The sequence below is a fragment of the Scyliorhinus canicula genome, chromosome 12, assembly GCF_902713615.1.
Source record: "Scyliorhinus canicula chromosome 12, sScyCan1.1, whole genome shotgun sequence".
NCBI classification, from domain to species: Eukaryota; Metazoa; Chordata; class Chondrichthyes; order Carcharhiniformes; family Scyliorhinidae; genus Scyliorhinus; species Scyliorhinus canicula.
The window spans coordinates 132,425,265-132,446,259 of NC_052157.1; the positions used below are offsets into that span (position 1 = coordinate 132,425,265).

Sequence of the window (20,995 nt, forward strand, 5' to 3'; positions counted from 1 at the left end):
GGAACCAGGCTGAATTTAATGGAGGGGGAGAAAAGGTTCTTTGCAGAATACTGATTTGGTTGAAATATCATGACTAAATATAAACATACAGAAGTTACTGCTGATGTACTACATTTTTCTAGAGGTCTAAGAAAATCAAGATCAAACATGGTTATTCAGTATATACATACTTATGGGCCAATCCAAAAAATCCACAAGTCAAATCCACACAAGGGTTCACTGATTTTGAGGTTGGCATTTGGGTAACAAAGAGGCCATATTGTAAGAGATGCAATTTAAGAGGAACTGCCTGGTGTGACTTATTCCTTGGGAGTTAAAAACATGCAGCGTTCTCTTTCTACTTCAGAGATAGGCAATCAACCAGAGCACATTAGGTTGACAAATGCTGAAGTTGCGCTTAGGTACTAAAGAATCATCAATCCCTTTACGTAAAGCTAAGGCACTGCTAGTATTATCTTTTTTGTGGAAGACGAAGACGGAGATCTGCCAGTCTTACATTTCAAATTGTTTACTTTTCTTACTGGTCATAAGTGGTCACTGGATAGACATATGGATGAAAATGGAATAGTGTAGGTCAGATAGGCTTCAGATGGTTTCACAGGTCGGCGCAACATCGAGGGCCGAAGGGCCCGTACTGCGCTGTGGTGTTCTATGTTCTATGTTCTATATGTAGCAGTGGTAAAATGTAAACCGTTTTAGGACCCTTCTTGGACTCTTGGAGGCTCTTTAAAAATTTGCTCTTTCATACAGCTTTTAATCACCCCTATTGATTGCCCAGTCTTCGGCTTGGCGTTAATATGTGCCTAAATACGCTTCCATGAAGTGCCTTCGGACATTATCCAAGTTAAAATTGCCATATAAATGCAACTTACTCTACCTGCACCAATTGGTTTCCATTATTCAATAAAAACCTGGAATTAAGAGTCTAATGATGACCAACGAAACCATTGCTGATTGTCGTTAAAAACCCATCTGGTTAATCTGCCATCTTTACCCGGTCTGGGCTACATGTGACTCCAAACCCACACAACAATGTGGTTTATCCTCAACTGCACCGCACTGAAATGGCCTAGCAAGCCAGTTCAAGGGCAATTAGGGATGGGCAACAAATGCTGGCCCAGCTAGCGATGCCCACATGAACGAATAAATAAAATGACCATTTACAAGAATGTTATTTTTTCAGCTGTATATGCTGTTCCAGTTCCCATTTTCAATCCAGTTTTTTTAACCAGTTAAAAACCAATGATTCCTGCAAATCAGGTAAACAGTTTAAAATGCTGCCTGAACGGATTCCATATCCTCAAAGTGGCTATCCTCATCGGGCTCAAAGTGACTCTTGCAAGGGAAAACAAAAGTGGTTCAGTAACCAGAACACTCAAACTCAACCCTATGGATGAAATCTCCTCCATCTGCTCCCATATGGAGTTCAGATCTCTGAACCAACCCCACACCATATCAATATTTGCCGCCTAATAATATTTATGTAGTGCCAACACCCCCTGATTGCCTACCCTTTGGAGAAATGCCCTGAAAAGTCTAAACAGCCCAAACAAAAGAGGATATCAATTTATTAACCCTGCAAAAGGCGGCCTTGGGAAGACAGATAGGGAGACACTGGAACATCCATGCGATGTGGGCATTGCTAGCCGGGCCAGCATTTATTGCCCATCTCCGAGGGCATTGCTGTGGGTCTGGAGTCACATGTAGGCCAGATCAGGTAAGGTATGGATGACAGATTCCCTTCCCTAGAAGGACATTAGAAGTGAATAAGATGGGCTTATAAAAACTATTGTTTTTAATAGAGTACCGAATTTCATTTTTCCAATTAAGTGCCAATTTAGCATGGCCTAACCTGCACATCTTTGGGTTGTGGGGTTAAAACCCACGCAGACACAGGGAGAATGTGCAAACTCCATATGGACAGTGACCCAGGGCTGGGATTCGAACCTGGGTCCTCAGTGCCGTAGTCCCAGTGTTAACCACTGCGCCACACGCCGCCCTGTCAGATGGGTTTTTAAAGTCGACATTTGACAATGGTTTCATGGTTGTCATTAGACATATATTTCCAGATTTCTGTTGAATTCAAATTTAATCATCTGCCGTGGTGGGATTCGAACCAGCTCTCCAGAGCATTATCTTGGGTGTCTGGATTATTAGTCCACCAACAATACCACTATGCCACTGCCTCCCCCTGTACCCTTCCCGCCAAGGTCAAGATAGCTATGTAGCTAATATTTTCGCTTTTGTTTGGAAGGGGTTTAAATTTCTTTGCGGAGGTGAAGGCCAAACCTTTTCAAATTGGCCTTCACCTCCACAAAGAAATTTAAACCCCTTCCAAACAAAAGCGAAAATATTAGCTACATAGCTATCTTTATGAAAAGGAAATTGAAAAGCTTTCCAGTCACAGAAAGTAACTCTAGCCTTACAGAGCCCTTAAAATCAAATGTATTTGCCACTGAGTTACTAGCTTTTTAAACTGCAATTTATTTTGGCAGCCAAGGTCATTTCAAATTTTGGCACAGTAAGCAGAATTCTACAACCTGGAACTGTCATGGTGATGGTGAACTATGGGGAACCAGAAGAGAAGGCTGGTCACACTTGTCACACACGGAGATGGGTGAAAAGAGGAAGGTGGCGGTAGTCATCTTGGACTGGCAAGAACAAAGGCGAACCCAGACATGCAGGCGCATGTCCATGAGGTAAACATGGCTGAACCTAGGACCCTGGACCTGTGAAGCAACAGTGCGACCCACTGTGCTGAAAGTCCCGAAAGTTGGGCTTGTTAGGGAATTGGACATTCTGAATTCTCCCTCAGAATACCCGAAGATGGAGTGTGGCGACTAGGGGATTTTCACAGTAACTTCATTGCAGCATGAATGTTTTTCTTATAAATTTAGAGTACCCAATTATTTTTTCCAATCAACGGGCAATTTAGCATGGCCAATCCACCTAACATGCACATCTTTGGGTTGTAGGGGTGAGACCCACGCAGACACGGGGAGAACGTTCAAACTCCACACAGACAGTGACCCAGTGACAGGATCGAACCTGGGTCCTCCGCGTCATAGGCAGCAGTTCTAATCACTGTGCCAGCGTGCCGTCCATTGCAGTGTTAATGTAAGCCTACCTGTGACACTAATAAAGATTATTATATTAGCCTCTGCACTCTGATTCTTGCCTTGTCATTGTCTATCGCCTGCCATTTCCAAATGAAGCACCTGGATATTTAATAGGTCTGTGGCTCATGGTTAACCTTCTGTAACCTTTTCAGTTGCTGCTTTAACAAACCAGTGAGATGAAGGATGTTGCTGCACCGCCGCAGCTTGCTAAAATTGCACATTTCAATCCTCACTGGTAGCCATGCAATTATGTCAGTGTCCCACCTGCTTCAACTGTTTTGTGAAAATCGCCAACTACCAGCTTAACAAAACCAAGTTGTTCAGTGAGCGTTCAATGTGTCATTAGATTTTCCCACAAATTGAAAACAATCACACTGTGTTCTTCTGAAGGCCAGCCCTGCTTCACAGCATCTCGAGAGTTGTCCTGCAAACCTAAATATACGTGTGGAGGCACGCACAAAGAGAACAGGAACAGAGAAGGTAACAAACAACACACTATTTTTCTTGTTTCACCAAGCAGGAGGCCCTTCGACTTCCAGAATACTAGATACCCAAAAACATATGTTTTGATAAGCAGGTTACGGTCTGACTTACCTGTGACTGCTTTCTAACAGCAACTTATTTGATTCTTTCTTGCTCAAATAGGGTCAGCTGACAAGTAGTGATCTAATTAGTGACATCCATATTCATACTCATGTCTGCAACTTTAACACATTGTATTGTGGCTCTACAAATGAACCATATCAATTTGCCGCAGGTGTAGCTGATTCATCATATATTGTGTCATGTGAGAGTACCTTTAAGAAATGGGTCTTTAAGAAATGGGTGTTTATCAGTGATGTCAGAGTGTGGGTGGAGCTGGGCTGTCTATCTGCTTTACAAGCAGGCTGCTACAGAGTGAGTTTTAGTTTTGTTTTCAGAGAGAAGAGCTGCAGTGAAAGCCAGCAGATGTCCATGGATCTCTCTACAAGCTAAAGTATGTTCATTTGGGCGATTTCAACGGGATAACTGCTCTCATTAGAGAATTTAAACCTGATCTGTGTTAAAAGGGTCTTTTGTCTTCTTTTTTTTTTTTTATAAATGTTTTTATTCAGTTTTCGTATTTTATATTGAACAAATTACAAATTGTTAGGAGAGAGGAAAAAAAACAAACAAAAACAAACACGCAAAAATTAACATACATATTTACAGGTAAGCATCTTCGTAGTAGTAACTGCGCCCCCCCCCCCCCCCCCTCCCTCCCCCCCTCCCTCCCCCCCTCAACATGTTTATTTAGCTTGGTTTTGGGCCTTAGCTAGCCATCGAACCCCCGTAACGAACCTGTAGCCCCCCCCCCCCCCCCCCCCCCGCTACCTTCCCCCGACTATTCTTCCTCTTGTACATTGGCCACAAATAGGTCCCGGAACAGTTGCATGAATGGCTCCCACGTTCTGTGGAAGCCGTCGTCCGACCCTCGGATGGCAAATTTGATTTTCTCCATTTGGAGAGATTCCGAGAGGTCGGACAGCCAGTCCGCAGCTCTGGGCGGTGCTGCTGACCGCCAGCCAAACAGGATTCTACGGCGGGCGATCAGGGAGGCAAAGGCAAGGGCATCCGCCCTCCTCCCCAGGAATAGATCTGGCTGTTCTGAAACCCCGAAGACCGCCACTATCGGGCATGGCTCCACCCTCACTCCCACCACTTTGGACATTACCTCGAAGAAGGCTGTCCAGTACTCCACGAGTCTGGGGCAGGACCAGAACATGTGGGCGTGGTTGGCCGGGCCTCTTTGGCACCGTTCACATCTGTCTTCCACCTCCGGGAAGAACCTACTCATACGGGTTCTTGTTAAGTGGGCTCTATGTACCACTTTTAGTTGCGTCAGGCTGAGCCTTGCGCACGTGGAGGTGGAGTTGACCCTATGCAGTGCTTCGCTCCAGAGTCCCCACCCGATCTCCATCCCCAGGTCGTCCTCCCATTTCCTCCTTGTTGCGTCCAGTACGGTGTCGTCCCTATCTACCAGTCGGTCATACATGTCACTACAGTTCCCTTTCTCTAGGATACTTGCGTCCAGTAGGTCTTCCAGTAGTGTCTGTCGTGGCGGTTGTGGGTACGTCCTTGTCTCCTTTCGTAGGAAGTTTTTGAGCTGCAGGTACCGTAGCTCGTTCCCCCCAGCTAGCTGAAATTTCTCTGTCAGTTCGTCCAGTGTTGCGATCCTGTCGTCCGTGTATAGGTCCCTGACTGTCAGTGTCCCCCCGTCCTGCCTCCACCTTTTGAAGGTGGCGTCGGTCAGTGCTGGTTTGAACCTATGGTTGTTGCAGATGGGAGCCCTGTTCGACATTTTGGTCAGGCCAAGTTGCTGCCGCAGTTGGTTCCAGGATTGGAGGGTGGCTGTCACCACTGGGCTGCTGGAGTGTTTTTTGGGTGGGGATGGGAGTGCTGCCGTGGCGAGGGCCCGGAGGGAGGTTCCCATGCAGGAGGCCTCCTCCGCACGCACCCACTCAGCTTCTGGCTCCTGGATCCATCCCCTTACTCGCTCGGCTGTTGCTGCCCAGTGGTAGAATTGTAGATTCGGGAGGGCTAACCCTCCCCTGGTTTTTGTTTTTTGTAAGACCTTCTTTGGGATCCTAGCATTTTTACCCCCCCATACGAACGCCATGATGAGTTTGTCCAGCGCTTTGAAAAAGGCCTTGGGGATGTAGATCGGAATGGATCTAAACAGGAAGAGGAACCTGGGCAGTACGTTCATTTTGATCGTCTGAACTCTCCCCGCGAGGGAGAGCGGGAGTGTGTTCCATCTTTGCAGGTCCTTTTTAACTTCCTCCGTCAGGCTGGTGAGGTTCCATTTGTGGATCCCTTTCCAGTCATGGGCTATTTGGATCCCCAGGTAGCGGAATTTATGTCGGGCTTGTTTGAACGGCAGCCCCTTTAGTGCTGCCCCCCCCCCCCCCCCTTGCGGGTGTAATGGGAAGATCTCACTTTTGCTCATGTTGAGTTTGTAGCCCGAGAAGGCTCCAAACTCTTTCAGGAGCGCGATGATTCCGTCCATGCTGCTTTGTGGGTCCGAGATATAGAGGAGCAGATCATCCGCATAGAGTGAGACTCTGTGCTCTCTACCTCCCCTTCGGATCCCCCTCCAATTTTTTGCTGCCCTGAGCGCGATTGCTAGCGGTTCGATTGCTAGTGCGAACAGCAGCGGGGACAGTGGGCATCCTTGTCTGGTGCCCCTGTGCAGCTGGAAGTATTGGGAGTTGGTATTGTTGGTCTGTACACTCGCCATGGGAGCGTTGTACAGGAGCTTTACCCAAGCGGTGAACCCTGTTCCAAGCCCGAACCGCTCCAGTACCTCTATGAGGTATTTCCATTCGACTCTGTCGAAGGCCTTTTCTGCGTCCAGGGAGACGATCACCTCTTGTGTTCTCTCCCCGGAGGGGGTCATTATCACGTTCAGCAGGCGCCTGATGTTCGCGGTCAGCTGTCTACCTTTGACAAAGCCCGTCTGGTCCTCTGTGACCACCTCAGGTACACAGTCTTCTAGCCTTTTGGCTAGGATTTTGGCCAGTATTTTGGCGTCTGCATTCAGCAGAGATATGGGTCTGTATGACCCACATTCCGTTGGGTCTTTGTCTTTCTTAGGTATCAGCGAGATTGAGGCCTGTGCTAACGTGGGTGGCAACGTGCCCCTAGCTAGCGAGTCTGTGAACATCTCCCGCATGTGCGGGGCCAGCGCTGTCGCAAATTTTTTGTAGAAGTCCGCCGGGAATCCGTCCGGTCCCGGCGCCTTCCCCGCCTGCATGGAGCTAATGCTGTCCATGATCTCTCCCAGTGCTAGTGGTGCTTCCAGATCCCGTTTTCTGCCCTCTCCCACAACTGGTATGTTCAGTCCGTCAAGAAACCGGTTCATCCCAGCCTTCCCCGTTGGGGGCTCTGAGGTGTACAGCTCTTGGTAGAAGGCCTTGAAGGTTTTGTTAATCTTCTCTGGTTCTGTTTCCAACGTGCCTCTGGTATCTCTGATTTGCGCAATTTCTCTGCTGGCTGCCTGCTTTCTCAGCTGGTGGGCCAACAGGCGGCTGGCTTTGTCTCCGTGTTCGTATAGGGCCCCGCGTGCCTGGCGGAGTTGGTGTACTGCTTTCCTGGTGGAGAGCAGGTCAAAGTTCCTTTGTAATTCTTTTCTCTCCGCCAGGAGTTCTACAGTCGGGGCCTCGGAGTATTTATGGTCTACCTCCAGTATGGAGTCGACCAGCTTCTGCCTAGCCACCCTTTCCTCCCTATCTCTTTGCGCTTTGTAGGCTATGATTTCCCCTCTTAGTACGGCCTTAAGCGCTTCCCAGAACGTGGAGGGTGAGACCTCCCCGTTTTGGTTGATCTCAGTGTACTCCGCTATGGCCTGCGCTATCCTTTCGCTGAAGGCCTTGTCAGCTAGTAAGGCACCGTCCAACCTCCATTTGGGGCGCTGGGCCCTTCCCGTCTCTAGCCGCACATCCATGTAGTGTGGAGCGTGGTCTGATATCACAATTGCGGAGTATTCCACCTTGTCTATCTCTGGAAGCACCGTTTTCCCCACCACAAAGAAGTCAATTCTGGTGTACACGTTGTGTACTGGGGAGAAGAAAGAGAATTCTTTCTCCCCCGGGTGGGCGAATCTCCAGGGGTCTACTGCTCCCATCTGCTCCATATAGTGGCTGAGTTCCCTTGCCATGTTTGAGGTTTTCCCCGTTCTGGGGTTTGATCTGTCCGTCGTTGGGTCCTGTACACAGTTGAAGTCCCCCCCCATGATTAGTCGGTGCGTCGCTATGTCCGGGATTTCTGCCATGGTCTTTTGGATGAAGCTCGTGTCGTCCCAGTTGGGCGCGTACACGTTAACTAGAACTACCGGCGCCCCATCCAGGGCCCCGCTGACCATGACATACCGTCCCCCTGGGTCCGTAACCGTCTTTGTCGCCCTAAACATTGTCCTCTTGCCAATCAGGATCGCCACCCCCCTGGCCCTTGCCCCATAACAGGAATGATAGGTTTGTCCCACCCAGCCCTTTCTTACCCGCAGTTGGTCCTGCTCGCTCAAGTGCGTCTCTTGGAGGAAGACTATGTCGGCCCTCATGTTTCTAAGGTGGGTGAGGACTCTAGATCTCTTCACTGGGCCGTTAAGTCCCCTTACGTTCCAGGTGACTATTCTGGTGGGGGGCTTCTGCCCCCTTGCTCCTGTGGGGTTAACCATATTTGTCCGGTGGACGCGCCCCTGCCCTCTGGGGTTTCCCTATGTTAGGGGGCCGTCCAGGATGTCCACTATCACTGCTCTCCCCATGCGGTCGGGTCCCTGCGCTCCGGGGTTCCCCCTTGTCCCGGGGACACCCGCCATGGCCGTCCACTTTGTGTCCGCCACGCGGGTAGTCCCCTGCACTCCGGGGGGCCCCTTCACCCACAGACCGTACTGGGTGGGTGCTTGCAGCAGTTCCCTGTTTCGAGCCCTTGTCTGTGGCACTTTGTGGCCCTATTCCCTTACTGGCCTCTTTTGTCCCTTCGTCCCTGCGTTTCCCCTCCCTGGTCTCTCGCCCCCCGGGTGCCCCCCCCCCCCCGCTCTATCCCTTTTGGGGATACCCCTGTGTACCCCTCCATTGCCCCTCTCTCCCCCATTCCTGTCCCCATTTGCTCTCCCACCTTTGATGGGTGATCCCCCCCCTCCCCTGCCTGGCGCCTTCCCCCCTGTTGGGGGTGCGCTGCGGCCCTGCTCTGTTGCGCGCCCCCTTCGCTAGCTTTCCTGCTAGCACGGTGGCTCCCCTCTCGGGGGTTGCTGTCCCGCTTCCCCTCTCCCCTCTCCAGTACTCCCGTTCCCTCGTGCCGGGGCCTGGCCTCCCACCTGGAGCGGGCCCTAGGGCATTGGGTTGTTTTCCGTTCTGGGTGTTTCTGCCAGGGGGGAGGGGGCTGGCTTTGCCTCGCCCCTCCCCACCCCCCCGTCGGCATGACGTGTCTCCTTGCCATGGGCCCCTCGTCCCTACTTGTCTTTTGTCTTCTAATGTTGTTTGGGAATTTATCAAGGGTTATCTATAGTGTGCTGTATTCTTTGGGGATTTATTGGTGTTGATAGTTGTTAAGATGTTTACTGTGGGTTTATAAAGTGTTAACTGCTTTCATGAATAAACATCGTTTTAATTTAAAGTACTGTAACACTGTTGAATAACACCTGCAAGGCAGGCCCACGTGCTCCCCATAACCACGATAAATTCAAAGTTGAGGGTCAGGTGAACTCCATGATACACTTTGGGGTTCTCTGAACCCTGGACTTTTAACAATTGTGATGGCAAGCATATTGGAGAAGATTGGAGCCATTAAACCAAATTTTGAAGCACCCGAGAACATTAGAAGAGTTGTAGGTGCTTTGGATAGGGACTAGTGAATGGGAGAAATTGAGCCGAGATAGGAGGAAATTAGTTTTGTGGGGCTTGAGGAAGCAGAAATGATTGGTCTGTAGGGACAGCACTGGTTGCAGGTTGTCAGATGCAGGTTGGACAGGTTTAGTGGAACTCAATTTTGAAACTGCAGGCAGAAAGAATCTCTAGAAGAGACAAGGTATGTTAACAACTGGAGAAATGATACCTTGGTGTTTAGTAGTGTGTTCATAAAGAGCTGCTGTTCAGCCTCAACAAGATCAACCGCATGCTGTCATACACAGACAGTGTCTTCCTGGTCAGTGAGTTGATAATGCCAGTGCTGCATCTGAGAGAATGGATTGCTGCTTGTTCATGGGGTGGGGAGGATTGCTAATAAGAGGCAAATGGAGAAACTGATAGCACCATTATGCTCTCAGACAAAGATCAGGAAAGGGTAGGAGGTCAGTTCATGCAACCCAAATGGAACAGGGGTCCTGAAGACTGGAGGAAGTATCTGATGTGCAGTAGAATTCTGTTGGCTAATAAAAAGTGGGCAAAAATAGCCAAGGAAAGCAAACTCCAGGACCACTGGAGCATGTTGCACTTTCCATAATTCTTCCTGCACTACCTACCTTATTTGATTTGACTATTCACACATTTTCTGGCTCTCAATGTTTCTCCTTTGTCCTCTTTTGTCTTACACTTCAACTTCTATCAGTTAACTCATCTCCTGTTCTCCACCAAATCATTTTACAGCACATTCTTTATTTCTCTTTTTTGAGTTTTCTTTCCTTCCCTTGCTCTGTTCCTACTTAGATGTTCACATGTAATATTTTCAGATAAAATGTGATAGCTGAAACTTGTCAGTTCTTCCACAGATTTGAGAATTTCAGGTTTTCTATTTGTTTCAAATTTCCTGCATCTGCGACATTGTTCTTTTGCCTTAAATAGTTTGATTAATAGGTAAGCAAGGTATGTAACTCCTACCTCGACAAAGCACTTCTTAACTCCCAGTTGAACTTCACCATCACAGGCCCGCAACATAGTTTCCATCTCCTCGCGCACGACATAGCTCCCAGATTCATTAGCAAAGAGGTTAAAAATATCTGCAACAGGATTAAATACAAGTTAAAATGCATTCGTAAAACATTGTACTATATATTTTGATGAAAATAGGGACTGCATTTCTGTAAATTATGTCCACATTTTCATTTCTCCCTCAAATTAAGAGCAACCTTGCATCACCCAGTGTCAGGAAAATGACACGGCCAATCTGCAGAAATGTCATAGATACTATAAAATCCAGGTGGGTTTGTTTGAGGAAATTAATAGAGTTAAATGGCCTCTAAATGTTTGTCAAGGACACCAACAGAATCTTTCATAACTTTATCATTTTGTTTAAATAACCGTGGGCATGTCATTAACTCTGAACTGACATGGCAATTGCCTACCTCTGCTCCTAATTCCTACCTTTGGGTTGTGGGGGTGAGACCCACACAAACATGGGGAGAATGTCCAAACTCCAAATGGACAGTGACCTGGGGCTGGGACCGAACCTGGGTCCTACTCGCGGTGATCATTTAAAATTATTGACCCCTTGATGCCATCTACCAAGCCAGTAGAATAGGCTTCCACTATTCATTAGATCAATACTCTTCAAAACTTGTGTTTTTTTTCTGTCTCCTCTCAACTTTAATTGCTCCAGTGGATATAGGTCCAACAATTTAACTTGTTCTTAAAATAAACTGAATTTTGGCATCTTTGAGCACTTCAAATAGCTTTAATTTCCTTTCTTTAATGGGATTCCCAAAACTGCAAAGTTTGTGGTCTAACTAATGCTTTGTACAAAAGTCTTTAGTATTTCATTACTCATTTACTTCATATCCATATTTAGACAATCACATTCTTTTGGCCATTTTATCTTTCTACCTGCCATCACATTTGTAATGTAGAAATTGGGTGGTGAGGTTGCCAACCAGGTGCTTAAAAGATCCACGCTGTCATGTCAAGAAGATATGCAAACTGCAATTTTACAAATAGGTTCAATGACAGCAACATATTCTGGTTTAATAAATAGCTACTGGAAGAAAAGAATGAGTTGCAAGAGCCCAGAAGAACAAAGTTTCGGCTCAGTTGGAGCTCAGCCTCGAGATGTCCGTGGACAGGATTTTTCTTCTCTTAAAATTGCCCCTTTTGTGAAATGAGTAGAAGCAGTTTGATTCTTGCAAGTACAAAAGCAAAGTTCTAGGATGCTGGAAATCTGCAATAAAAACAGATATGCTAGAAACACCCAGTGGATCAGGCAGCATCTCTGGAGAGAGAAACAGAGTAATTCGTTTCAGGTTGGCGACCTATCATGAAAAGTGGTAAAGTTAGAAACATAATAGGTTTTTACGGCAAAGAAAAAGTTAGGGTGGGAAAGGAACAGACGGGCAGTGACGGGCTGGCAGAAAGGAGACATTGATTTGCGGCTAAATGAAGTGCTAATGGAGCAAATAAAACAGATTTGTATAGCGGCGTGAAAAATGTGCAAAATTTGCAAACAAAAAAGAAAGAGAATGAGGGCAGAGGTTATTGTCTGAAATTGCTGAACTCATTTGTGTGAGTCCGAAAGGCTGAAGTGTTGTACCTCGAGCTTATGCTGAGCTTCATCGGGCCATTGCAGGAGATCAAAGGTCAGGGAGTATGAGAGCAAGGTGGATTAAAATAGCAGGCAACTAGATGTGCAGTCACACTTGCAGACTGAATGAGGGCATTCTACAATGTGATTATCTAATCTGCATTTGGTCTTCCCAATGCAGTTCAGACTGCCTCATGAACACTGAAGTATACTAAATTTCAAGAAAGTACATAGAAATTGCTGTTTCACCTGGAATAAGTGTTTGTTGTCTTGGAAGGTGAGGAGAGAGGAGGTAAAAGGGAGTGTACATCACCTGCACTTGCATAGAAAGGTACAGAGGGAAGGGCAACGTGACTTAGAGGTAATTCAGAAGTGGACTAGGGTGTTGTGGAACATTTAGTCCTTTCAGAATGCTGAAAGGGTGGTACCATAAAGTTGGTGGAATTGGCAGCAGACAATCTCTCAACTAAGCATTAACCTACCTCAGCCCCCTTATACTTTCTTTTCCTTTGCAGGTTTTGATTTTACTCTCATTTTTGCTTTTTGATGCCATACCATTCTTGACACACCTATTTCTTTATTTGTCCCATTACTACTCTGTCTTACCCCACCATTTATTTTGTCACTTTGCTTCACCTGTCCTCCATCCCATTACAGACCTTTCCTTTTGCTCTTCTTTCCACTATCTTTCATTTGCTTAATGCTTGTTGCATTTCTGTTGAAAGGTCACCTGCTCAAAATATCAACTGTGTTTCTCTCTACACACATGACCTGCTGAGTCTTTCCAGCATTTTTTTTTTTGGATGTGTTAGTAGAGGTTTAGACCAACATCTTCTCGTTTAAAAAATAAATTCAAATAAATGCCAGTGCAGGGGCCCCAGTTGTGAATATAAAGCTGAAGCATTTACAATGTAATAACACATCTACATTTATTTTATTTTCTAAATAAAAGCTAGCTATCTGAATACCAGAGATATCTTTTGGCACCATTCAGAACACACTATAGCTTTGTTTCTATTCAATTTTCTTTTCTCCAAAAGTACAATGTGTGAACCGTCTTATATCCTTTTTTAGAGGACACACACTTGTGTTAAGTGCCAAAGAAATTGAACAATTGGTCTTGCTTTGCAACATTAGAGAGAATTAGGAGTTTCTGGAGCATCATCTCCAAGACACAGGGAGAATGTAGTGTGGGTGGCAACTGCCAGACAACCTTCACATTACTGAAAAAGAGTCATATTGGACTTTAAACATTAATTTGGTTTCTCTCTCCACTGATGCTGCCAGACCTGCTGATTTTTCCAGCACTTGGCGTTGGGCAAGTATGTGGTAAAAAGTGTCAGTGACTGACAGCAGAGTGATCCCGAGCAGCATTGTGGTACCATAGAGCAAGGGATTACCAAAACGGTTGAGAATAAGTAGATTATAAGAATAGGAGAGTGATAATAGTGGAGGAGTCGAGAGTCAGGAATATATATGCATCCTTTTTCTCTTGTCTTTAATGTATGTTAAGCATAATACATCTAGTGCCAAAGAATGAACATTGTGGAATGAATGGGAAAAAATTCTGGAGAGGGAGAATGGCAGAACAGCCATAGGCTGTGCTCCACATTGGAAACCATGACAAACAAAAGCATTTAAAGGAGTTGATGTAGTTAAGCACATGATTGAAAACAAAAACTTCACGAGTGGTAATCTCTTAATTGCTTCCTGCGCTAGGTTTAAAACAGGATAAGGAAAAGATCACAAATGGGTCATTACAGTTGTTGAATGAAGGAGGGTTCGCATTCTCAGCAGAAACTCCAAAATTTCTGGAACATGGGAAATAACTTGCTGAAGGAATGACTTATCATCTGAATTGAAATGGTACCCATGTCCTTTCAGGAAGGCTAAAGTGGGTAGTGGGAGAACTTTTAAACTAAGAGGGTAGGACATTAGAAAAATCTAGATTTGAGACTAGAGCGAGAGCAGGGTTAAAAAATCTATTGGACTAGACATGGCTAAAAAAAGAAACTATCAGGCGGAAAAGAAAAGCAGGATATAAGGAAGCAAGGGATAAAATTACAAGTGAGGATGGAATAAGGGATATCAAAAAAGGATTTAGGAAAAAAGACAACATGCTCCGAACAAAACTGATGCTCTAACTGAATAGTATGTATGAAAACTTACAAAACATTCAAGACAAATGTGGAGAGTGGGAAACATCATCTCAATAAGGATACCATAGTTAGCAGAAAGAAAGTTTAGAAAGGACTGGGAACCTTTATTCTTGGTTATACTAGTTTCATGAGAGATTGGGAGGGAACAAGAGCATATTGCTGAAAGATTCTACTGCAGCACTAGAATGCAAAGATGACAACGGGTAGAATTCATACCAAATAAGAAATAGATAAGTTCTTGATGTTCAACACAGGCAACCAGGTACCAGAGTTGAGATAACTCGAGAGATGCAACCCAGGACAGAACAATAATACAGGCTCAATATTTAACCTTCATCTTCTGCCATTTCCAGTGCAATACCACCACCAAATCGAATTTCCTCTCTCTTTTCCATTCTCTCTGCGATACCCTGATCCATTCAATAACTAATGTGAAAGTAAGAATACCATTACAAAATAGGGAAAACAAGTTCAATGTAGGAAGAAAATAAATGATAGAAGAATCGACAATACAAGTGCTGGACTGAAAACAAAGCGAAGTTCAGGAAGATAAAAGGGATTGGCTCGAAATAACTCAGCTGAAGCATTAGCAATGATCTGTAATGAGAAATGTTTAAGTCTGCAAAGAGCACAAAATAAATATACTCCCTCAAATACAAAGGTATGAAGCTTAGAGGACTGCGAACAGCTTTATTAAAGACAAAAACTTAAATGAGAAGAAAGCGATGACAGTAAAGCTATCAATATTAAAAGTATAGTGGGACGGTGAGAAGGAGATTAGAAAGGGATTAAAAGGGGATATGGAAAAAGGTAGATAATTAAAAAGGAAACAGTAAGGGGTTTGATAGTAATATAAACATAGAACTGTTATAAAAATTGTAGGATCATTCAGGAATTAAGAAAGGCTGATGACAATTTTTGAAGAGGAAGGTATGGTGGAAACATGTAATAAATATCTCTTTTACAAGTATGATGCCGGTGAGAATGTAAGCTCATCAAAGGCAGATATGGGACAATTAATTGAACTTTGTAGAAAAGTGGTTATGAAAAAGACAAGATGGAGGAGTCATTGAATCCTGATGACATGCACCACAGGCTGTTAATATTCTGAGAAGAAAACAAAGCAACTGGCTAAAGTTTTTTAATCTTAGAAATCCAAATTGTGGGACAAGACAGGGGAGCAAATATCCCTTTCATGAAGGAGGGGGGAATAAATGGGGTAATTGAATAGTGAGAAACTAGGAACGATGGAAGATTCTATTTGAAGTAATGTTCATTTTGGGTACCAAAGCACAAGAAAGACAATGGCCTAGAGATGACAACAGATTCACCAGAATGATATCAGGGCTTAAGGAGTTAAATTAGGAGGACATGTTGCATTACCATGGATTGTTTTCTCAAGTTTGGACGGTCGAGTGTTGATCTAATTGGAGATGTTTAATGGGATGGGTGGGTAAAGAGACAATATTTCTTTTGGTGGGAGAATCCAGAACAAGGTGACACATTCTTTAAAATTCAGCTAGATCAAATAGGAGTGAAATCAAGTATACATTTGCACACAAAGGGCAGTGGAAATTTGGAAAACCTTCTCTTAAAAACTATGAATGTTGGGTCAATTCATATTTTTGGGACCAAGATCAATATTCTTTTGGAAGCGGAGAATACCAAGCAATACCTAGCACTGATGGTGAAATTGTGTTGAGGTACAAGTCAGCGATAATCTGATTTAATTACAAAACAGTCTCAAGAGAGTGAACAGCCTAGTCTGTTCCGCAATTACTAAATAACATCCATCGAATCTAATAGCAGCTGCGGGAAAACCCTTCCAATCCAGAACTTGAGGTAACTGTACAAATTATTTAGAAATATGTGCATCATTCAGGGACTTTTTGCTGGATTTATTTTTTTGATGTATGCCATTAGAGTTTTTGTTCAAGAAACAAAAAATATAAACGCACAACTGGTGCAGTACAGAAAATTACTGCCAATGTAAGAATTTACAAGGCAGGATAAATTCAGAACAGACTTTAAGAATACGTGATCAACTAGGAAATTGGGGGGAGAATGAGGATACGGCCATATATAAAAAAAATGAAAATCGCTTATCGTCACGAGTAGGCTTCAATGAAGTTACTGTGAAAAGCCCCTAGTCGCCACATTCCGGCGCCTGTTCGGGGAGGCTGTTACGGGAATCGAACCATGCTGCTGGCCTGCCTTGGTCTGCTTTCAAAGCTAGTGATTTAGCCCTGTGTGCTAAACAGCCCCTAAATACCTACCTAAATAAGGCAGAATAATATCTCAGGCCACACACCTTTATGTATAGCGAGGTAAAGACCAAAAATATGACACATAGGAATCCCTGCAGGAATTAGGCCAGACAAGGTAGAGCTAATGAATTTGAAATAGGGGGTCCCACACTTCATGGAATGCATCAAACTTAATATGAATAACAGACGTCAAAAGTCCCAGAGAGGTACACTCCATGACTATTTTGAATTGAATGATACTTGTTACCGATCCAGAAGCAGGGGATATTTTTATGGGCTGCAAAAGTTAGGATGATATACAGCCTTTTTTCATTAACGTCAATAATTATTTTATCTCAACTTCCGGTGGCGGCCATGCAAGGGTAGGTCGCTAAATCGGCAGCTCCCGCCGCGAACAGACTTACGGGCCCTTTTAAGGAGTTTTAGCGGCTCCTCCTCGGTGAAATTCGGCAGGAAAACAACGCTGGAAGGCTCCCCGCATCGGTTTATTTTATGGAGGGGACCAGGAGTAAGACGGCGAAACAAGTGAGTACCGAGAAGCGGGTGGAACGGGCGCGGGAACACAAAATGGCGGCTGGCCTGGAACAGGCAGCGTGGGCTTAGTGGTCGCAGGAACAGCAGGAGTTCCTCAGAAGTTGTTTTGCTGACCTAAAAACAGACATGCTGGCCCTGATGAAGGCTTCAATGGAGAAGATGGTTGAGACCCAGAAGATGCAGGAGAAGGCGATCAAGGAGATAGAGAAAAAGGACTCGGATAACGAGACAAGATACTTGGTCTGGCCATCAGGGTGGAAGCACATAATACCTTACATAAAAGATGGCAGGAGAGACTGGAAGACCTTGAAAACAGGTCCAGGAGACAAAACGTGCAAATTCTGGGCCACCCGGAGGGTGCAGAGGGGTCGGATGTGAGTGCATTTGTGACCACGCTGCTGGGGACCCTGATGGGGACGGGGACATTTCCTCGGCCTCTGGAACTGGACGGGGCGCACAGAGTCCTTGCAAGAAAGCCCAAGACTAATGAACCGCCAAGGACTATGGTGGTACGGTTTCACCACTTCTCAGACAAGGAACGTGCCTTGCGATGGGCTAAAAAAGAGCGGAGCAGCAGGTGGGAGAACAGCGCAATTTGCATTTACCACGACCTGGGAGCAGAACTGGCCAAGAGGCGCACTGGATTCAACTGTGCTAAGCCGGCCCTCCACAACAAAGTGGTGAAGTTCGGACTGCTGCATCCGGCAAGGCTTTGGGTCACGTATCAAGATTGTCACCACTACTTTGATACACCGGACGAGGCGTGGACATTTATCAAAGAGGAAAAGTTGGACTCGAGCTAAAGGACAGGCACACTAGGATGAAAGGCTCTGGTAGGGATGGATAACATGATGCTGTCCTAACATAAGATTGGAAGTAATGTTAATTGTTTGATAGCCGGAGGGAGCTATGTTATGCTGCTTTCCTTTTTTGTTCCCCGTTTATCTGGCCATGCTCTCGGCTTTTGTGGAGTTTGGCCACAGAGGGGACCTATACTCACGGCTGCTCTTCAGGCATCTGGAGCCGTTCTTGTGTGTGTGTGTGTGTGTGTGTGTGTGTGTGTGTGTGTGTGTGTGTGTGTGTGTGTGTGTGTGTGTGTGTGTGGGTGGTGGGGGGGGGGGGGGGGGGGAGAAACACTATTCTTTGAGGGCTGTAAAGGCAGTTAAATTGGGCTTTCCATAGGAAGAGAAGGGCTCGAATAACGAGGCAACAGGATGATCGGAGACAGAGGCGGGAGCACCCGGGGTCAGCTGACTCACGGAAGCGTAATGGGGGGGGGGGAAGAGCTAGTGTTAAGCTGGTGCTTGACTTGGGGGATTGGGATCGTGGGGCTGTTGGGGGGTGGGATGCTGCTTTACTGACAGAAGAGGAGCCAACTTTGGGGAACAGATGGAGAGTTGGGGGTCCTCCAATGGGAGGGCTCGATTAAGCGGGGGACGTGAGCTCGTGGCTGGCCGAGAAAGGGGGGGCTGATCACGTGGAATAGGAGGGGTCTGAATGGGCCAGTCAAGAGGGCTCACGTGTTCTCACACCTAAAGGGGTTAAAGGCAGACGTAGCCATGTCACAGGAGACGCATCTAAAACTCGCGGATCAACCAAGATTGAGAAAGGGGTGGGTGGGCCAGGTGCTCCATTCGGGGCTGGATTCAAAGACCAGAGGGGTAGCAATTTTGGTCAGTAAACGGGTGGCATTCAAGGCGGGGAGTATTGCGGCTGATAAAGGGGGGCAGATACATAATGGTTAGCAGGAAACTGCAGGGGACCCGGGTGGTGCTAGTGAACGTCTATGCCCCGAACCAGATTGAATTCATGAGACGCATGCTGGGTTAAAGTCCAGACATGGACTCGCATAATTTGATCATGGGGGGTGACTTCAACACAGTCATTGACCCTATATTGGACCGGTCAAAGTCCAGGTCAGCAAAGCGACCAGCAGCGGCTAAGGAACTGAGGGGTTTCATGGAACAGGTGGGGGCGTAAACCCATGGAGGTTCGCTCGGCCGAGGGCGAAGGAGTTCTCTTTTTTTCTCCCACACCCAAAAAGTTTATTCTCGTATAGATTTTTTTGTTGTGAGCAGGGCGTTAATCCCAAGGGTGGAGGGGACGGAATTCTCGGCCATTGCAGTCTCTGACCATGCTCCGCACTGGGTGGACTTGCGACTTGGTGAAGAGAGAAGGCAGCGCCCACTCTGGAGACTAGATGTGGGACTGCTAGCGGTTGACGAGGTTTGTAGGCTGATAAAGAGGAACATTCAAAACTACTTGGAAACAAACGATACGGGAGAGGTAACGGCGACTACGATTTGGGAGGCTCTGAAGGCAGTTATTAGAAGGGAGTTAATTTCTATCAGATCCTATAGGGAGAAGAAAGAAAGGCTCCTAAACATTATTATGATGTCCTCAGAAGGAGGGGAGGCAGAAGTAGTGGCTGCAATGGATGCAGAGAAAGCCTTTGACTGGGTGGAATGGAAGTACTTGCGGGAAACGCTAAGAAGGTTTGGAGTCAGTGAGGGATTCATAGGGTGGGTCCAACTACTTGAAATGAAATGAAATGAAAATCGCTTATTGTCACGAGTAGGCTTCAATGAAGTTGTGAAAAGCCCCTACTTTATCAGGTCCCCGTAGCAAGTGTATGCACGAACAGGGTGAGGTCGAGTATTTAAGGCTTCACCAAGGGACAAGGCAGGGGTGCCCCCTCTCCCCATTACTATTCGCCCTTGCAATAGAGCCGTTGGCCATAGCGCTGCGGCTTCAAAGAACTGGCGGCGGCGGGGCTGGGCGGGGGGGGGGGGGGGGGGGGGGGGGCTTTGGCAATTTTTCAGGGTACAAATTGAACGAGAAGAAAAGCGAGATGTTCGTGATCCAAGCTAAAGGGCAGGAGAAGAGACTGGGAGAGCTTCCGCTTAAGATGGTAAAGAGCTTTCGGTACCCAGGTATACAGATGGCTCGGAACTGGGATGCCCTCCACACGCTTAACTTATTGCGGCTGGTAGAGCAGATGGAGGGGGACTTCAAAAGGTGGGACATGCTCCCGCTTTCACTAGTGGGGAGGGTGCAGACCGTTAAGGTGACGGTCCTCCCCAGATTATTGTTTGTCTTCCAGTGCCTTCCCATCTTCATCCCCAAGTCCTTCTTTAAATGAACATTTCGGGATTTGTATGGGCAAATAAGACACCGTGAGTAAAGAGACTGTATCTAGAGCGCATTCGGGGGGCGGCTAATATAGCCACGATTAGGAAATAGGTATTGGGGAAGGGTTCGACATGGGAGCGGTTAGAAGCAGCCTCATGCAAAGGCACCAGCTTAGGGGCACTCGTAACGGCACCTCTGCCATTCTCGCCAGCGTGCTATTCTTCAAGTCCAGTGGTGGCAGTGGCACAAAGGATCTGGTGCCAGTGGAGAAGACACAGGGAGGTGGATGGCGCCTCAGTTTGGATCCCGATACGCAACAATAACAGATTTGTCCCAGACAAGATAGACGGAGGGTTTCAAAGCTGGCATAGGGCAGGTATTAAAAGGATGGGGGACCTGTTCATAGACGCGACTTCTCCCAGCATGAAAGTGCTGGAGGAGAAATTTAATTTGCCCCCTGGAAATGCCTTCAGATACCTTCAGGTACATGCCTTTCTTACAAAAACAGGTGGTGACATTTCCGTTGCTACCCCTAAGTAGGATACACGATAGGGTGGTCTCCGGCACCTGGGTAGGGGAGGGGAAGGTGTCGGACATCTACCAAGAACTACAGGAGGCGGAGGAAGCCCCAGTGGTGGAACTCAAGGGCAAGTGGGAGGAGGAGCTACGCAGGGAGCTGGATGCGGGCCTGTGGGCAGATGCCCTAAACAGGGTTAATTCCTCTTCATCATGTGCCAGGCTTAGCTTAATCCAGTTTAAGGTGGCCCACTGGGCACACAGACGGCAACTAGAATGAGCAAGTTCTTTGGGGTTGAGGATG

The 20,995-nt window shown here is 46.4% G+C and overlaps 1 protein-coding gene across 3 annotated transcripts in view; it reads right to left on the reverse strand.

Moving 5' to 3' along the window:
- The window catches only part of usp32 (ubiquitin specific peptidase 32), a 234,179-nt gene that overhangs the window by 128,537 nt on the left and 84,647 nt on the right, over window positions 1–20,995 (reverse strand). For all 3 annotated transcript variants that reach the window (XM_038814182.1, XM_038814181.1, XM_038814183.1), the window contains one exon: window positions 10,451–10,569. In XM_038814182.1, coding sequence (XP_038670110.1) covers window positions 10,451–10,569 — 119 coding nt within the window. The remainder of the gene's footprint in view (window positions 1–10,450; window positions 10,570–20,995) is intronic.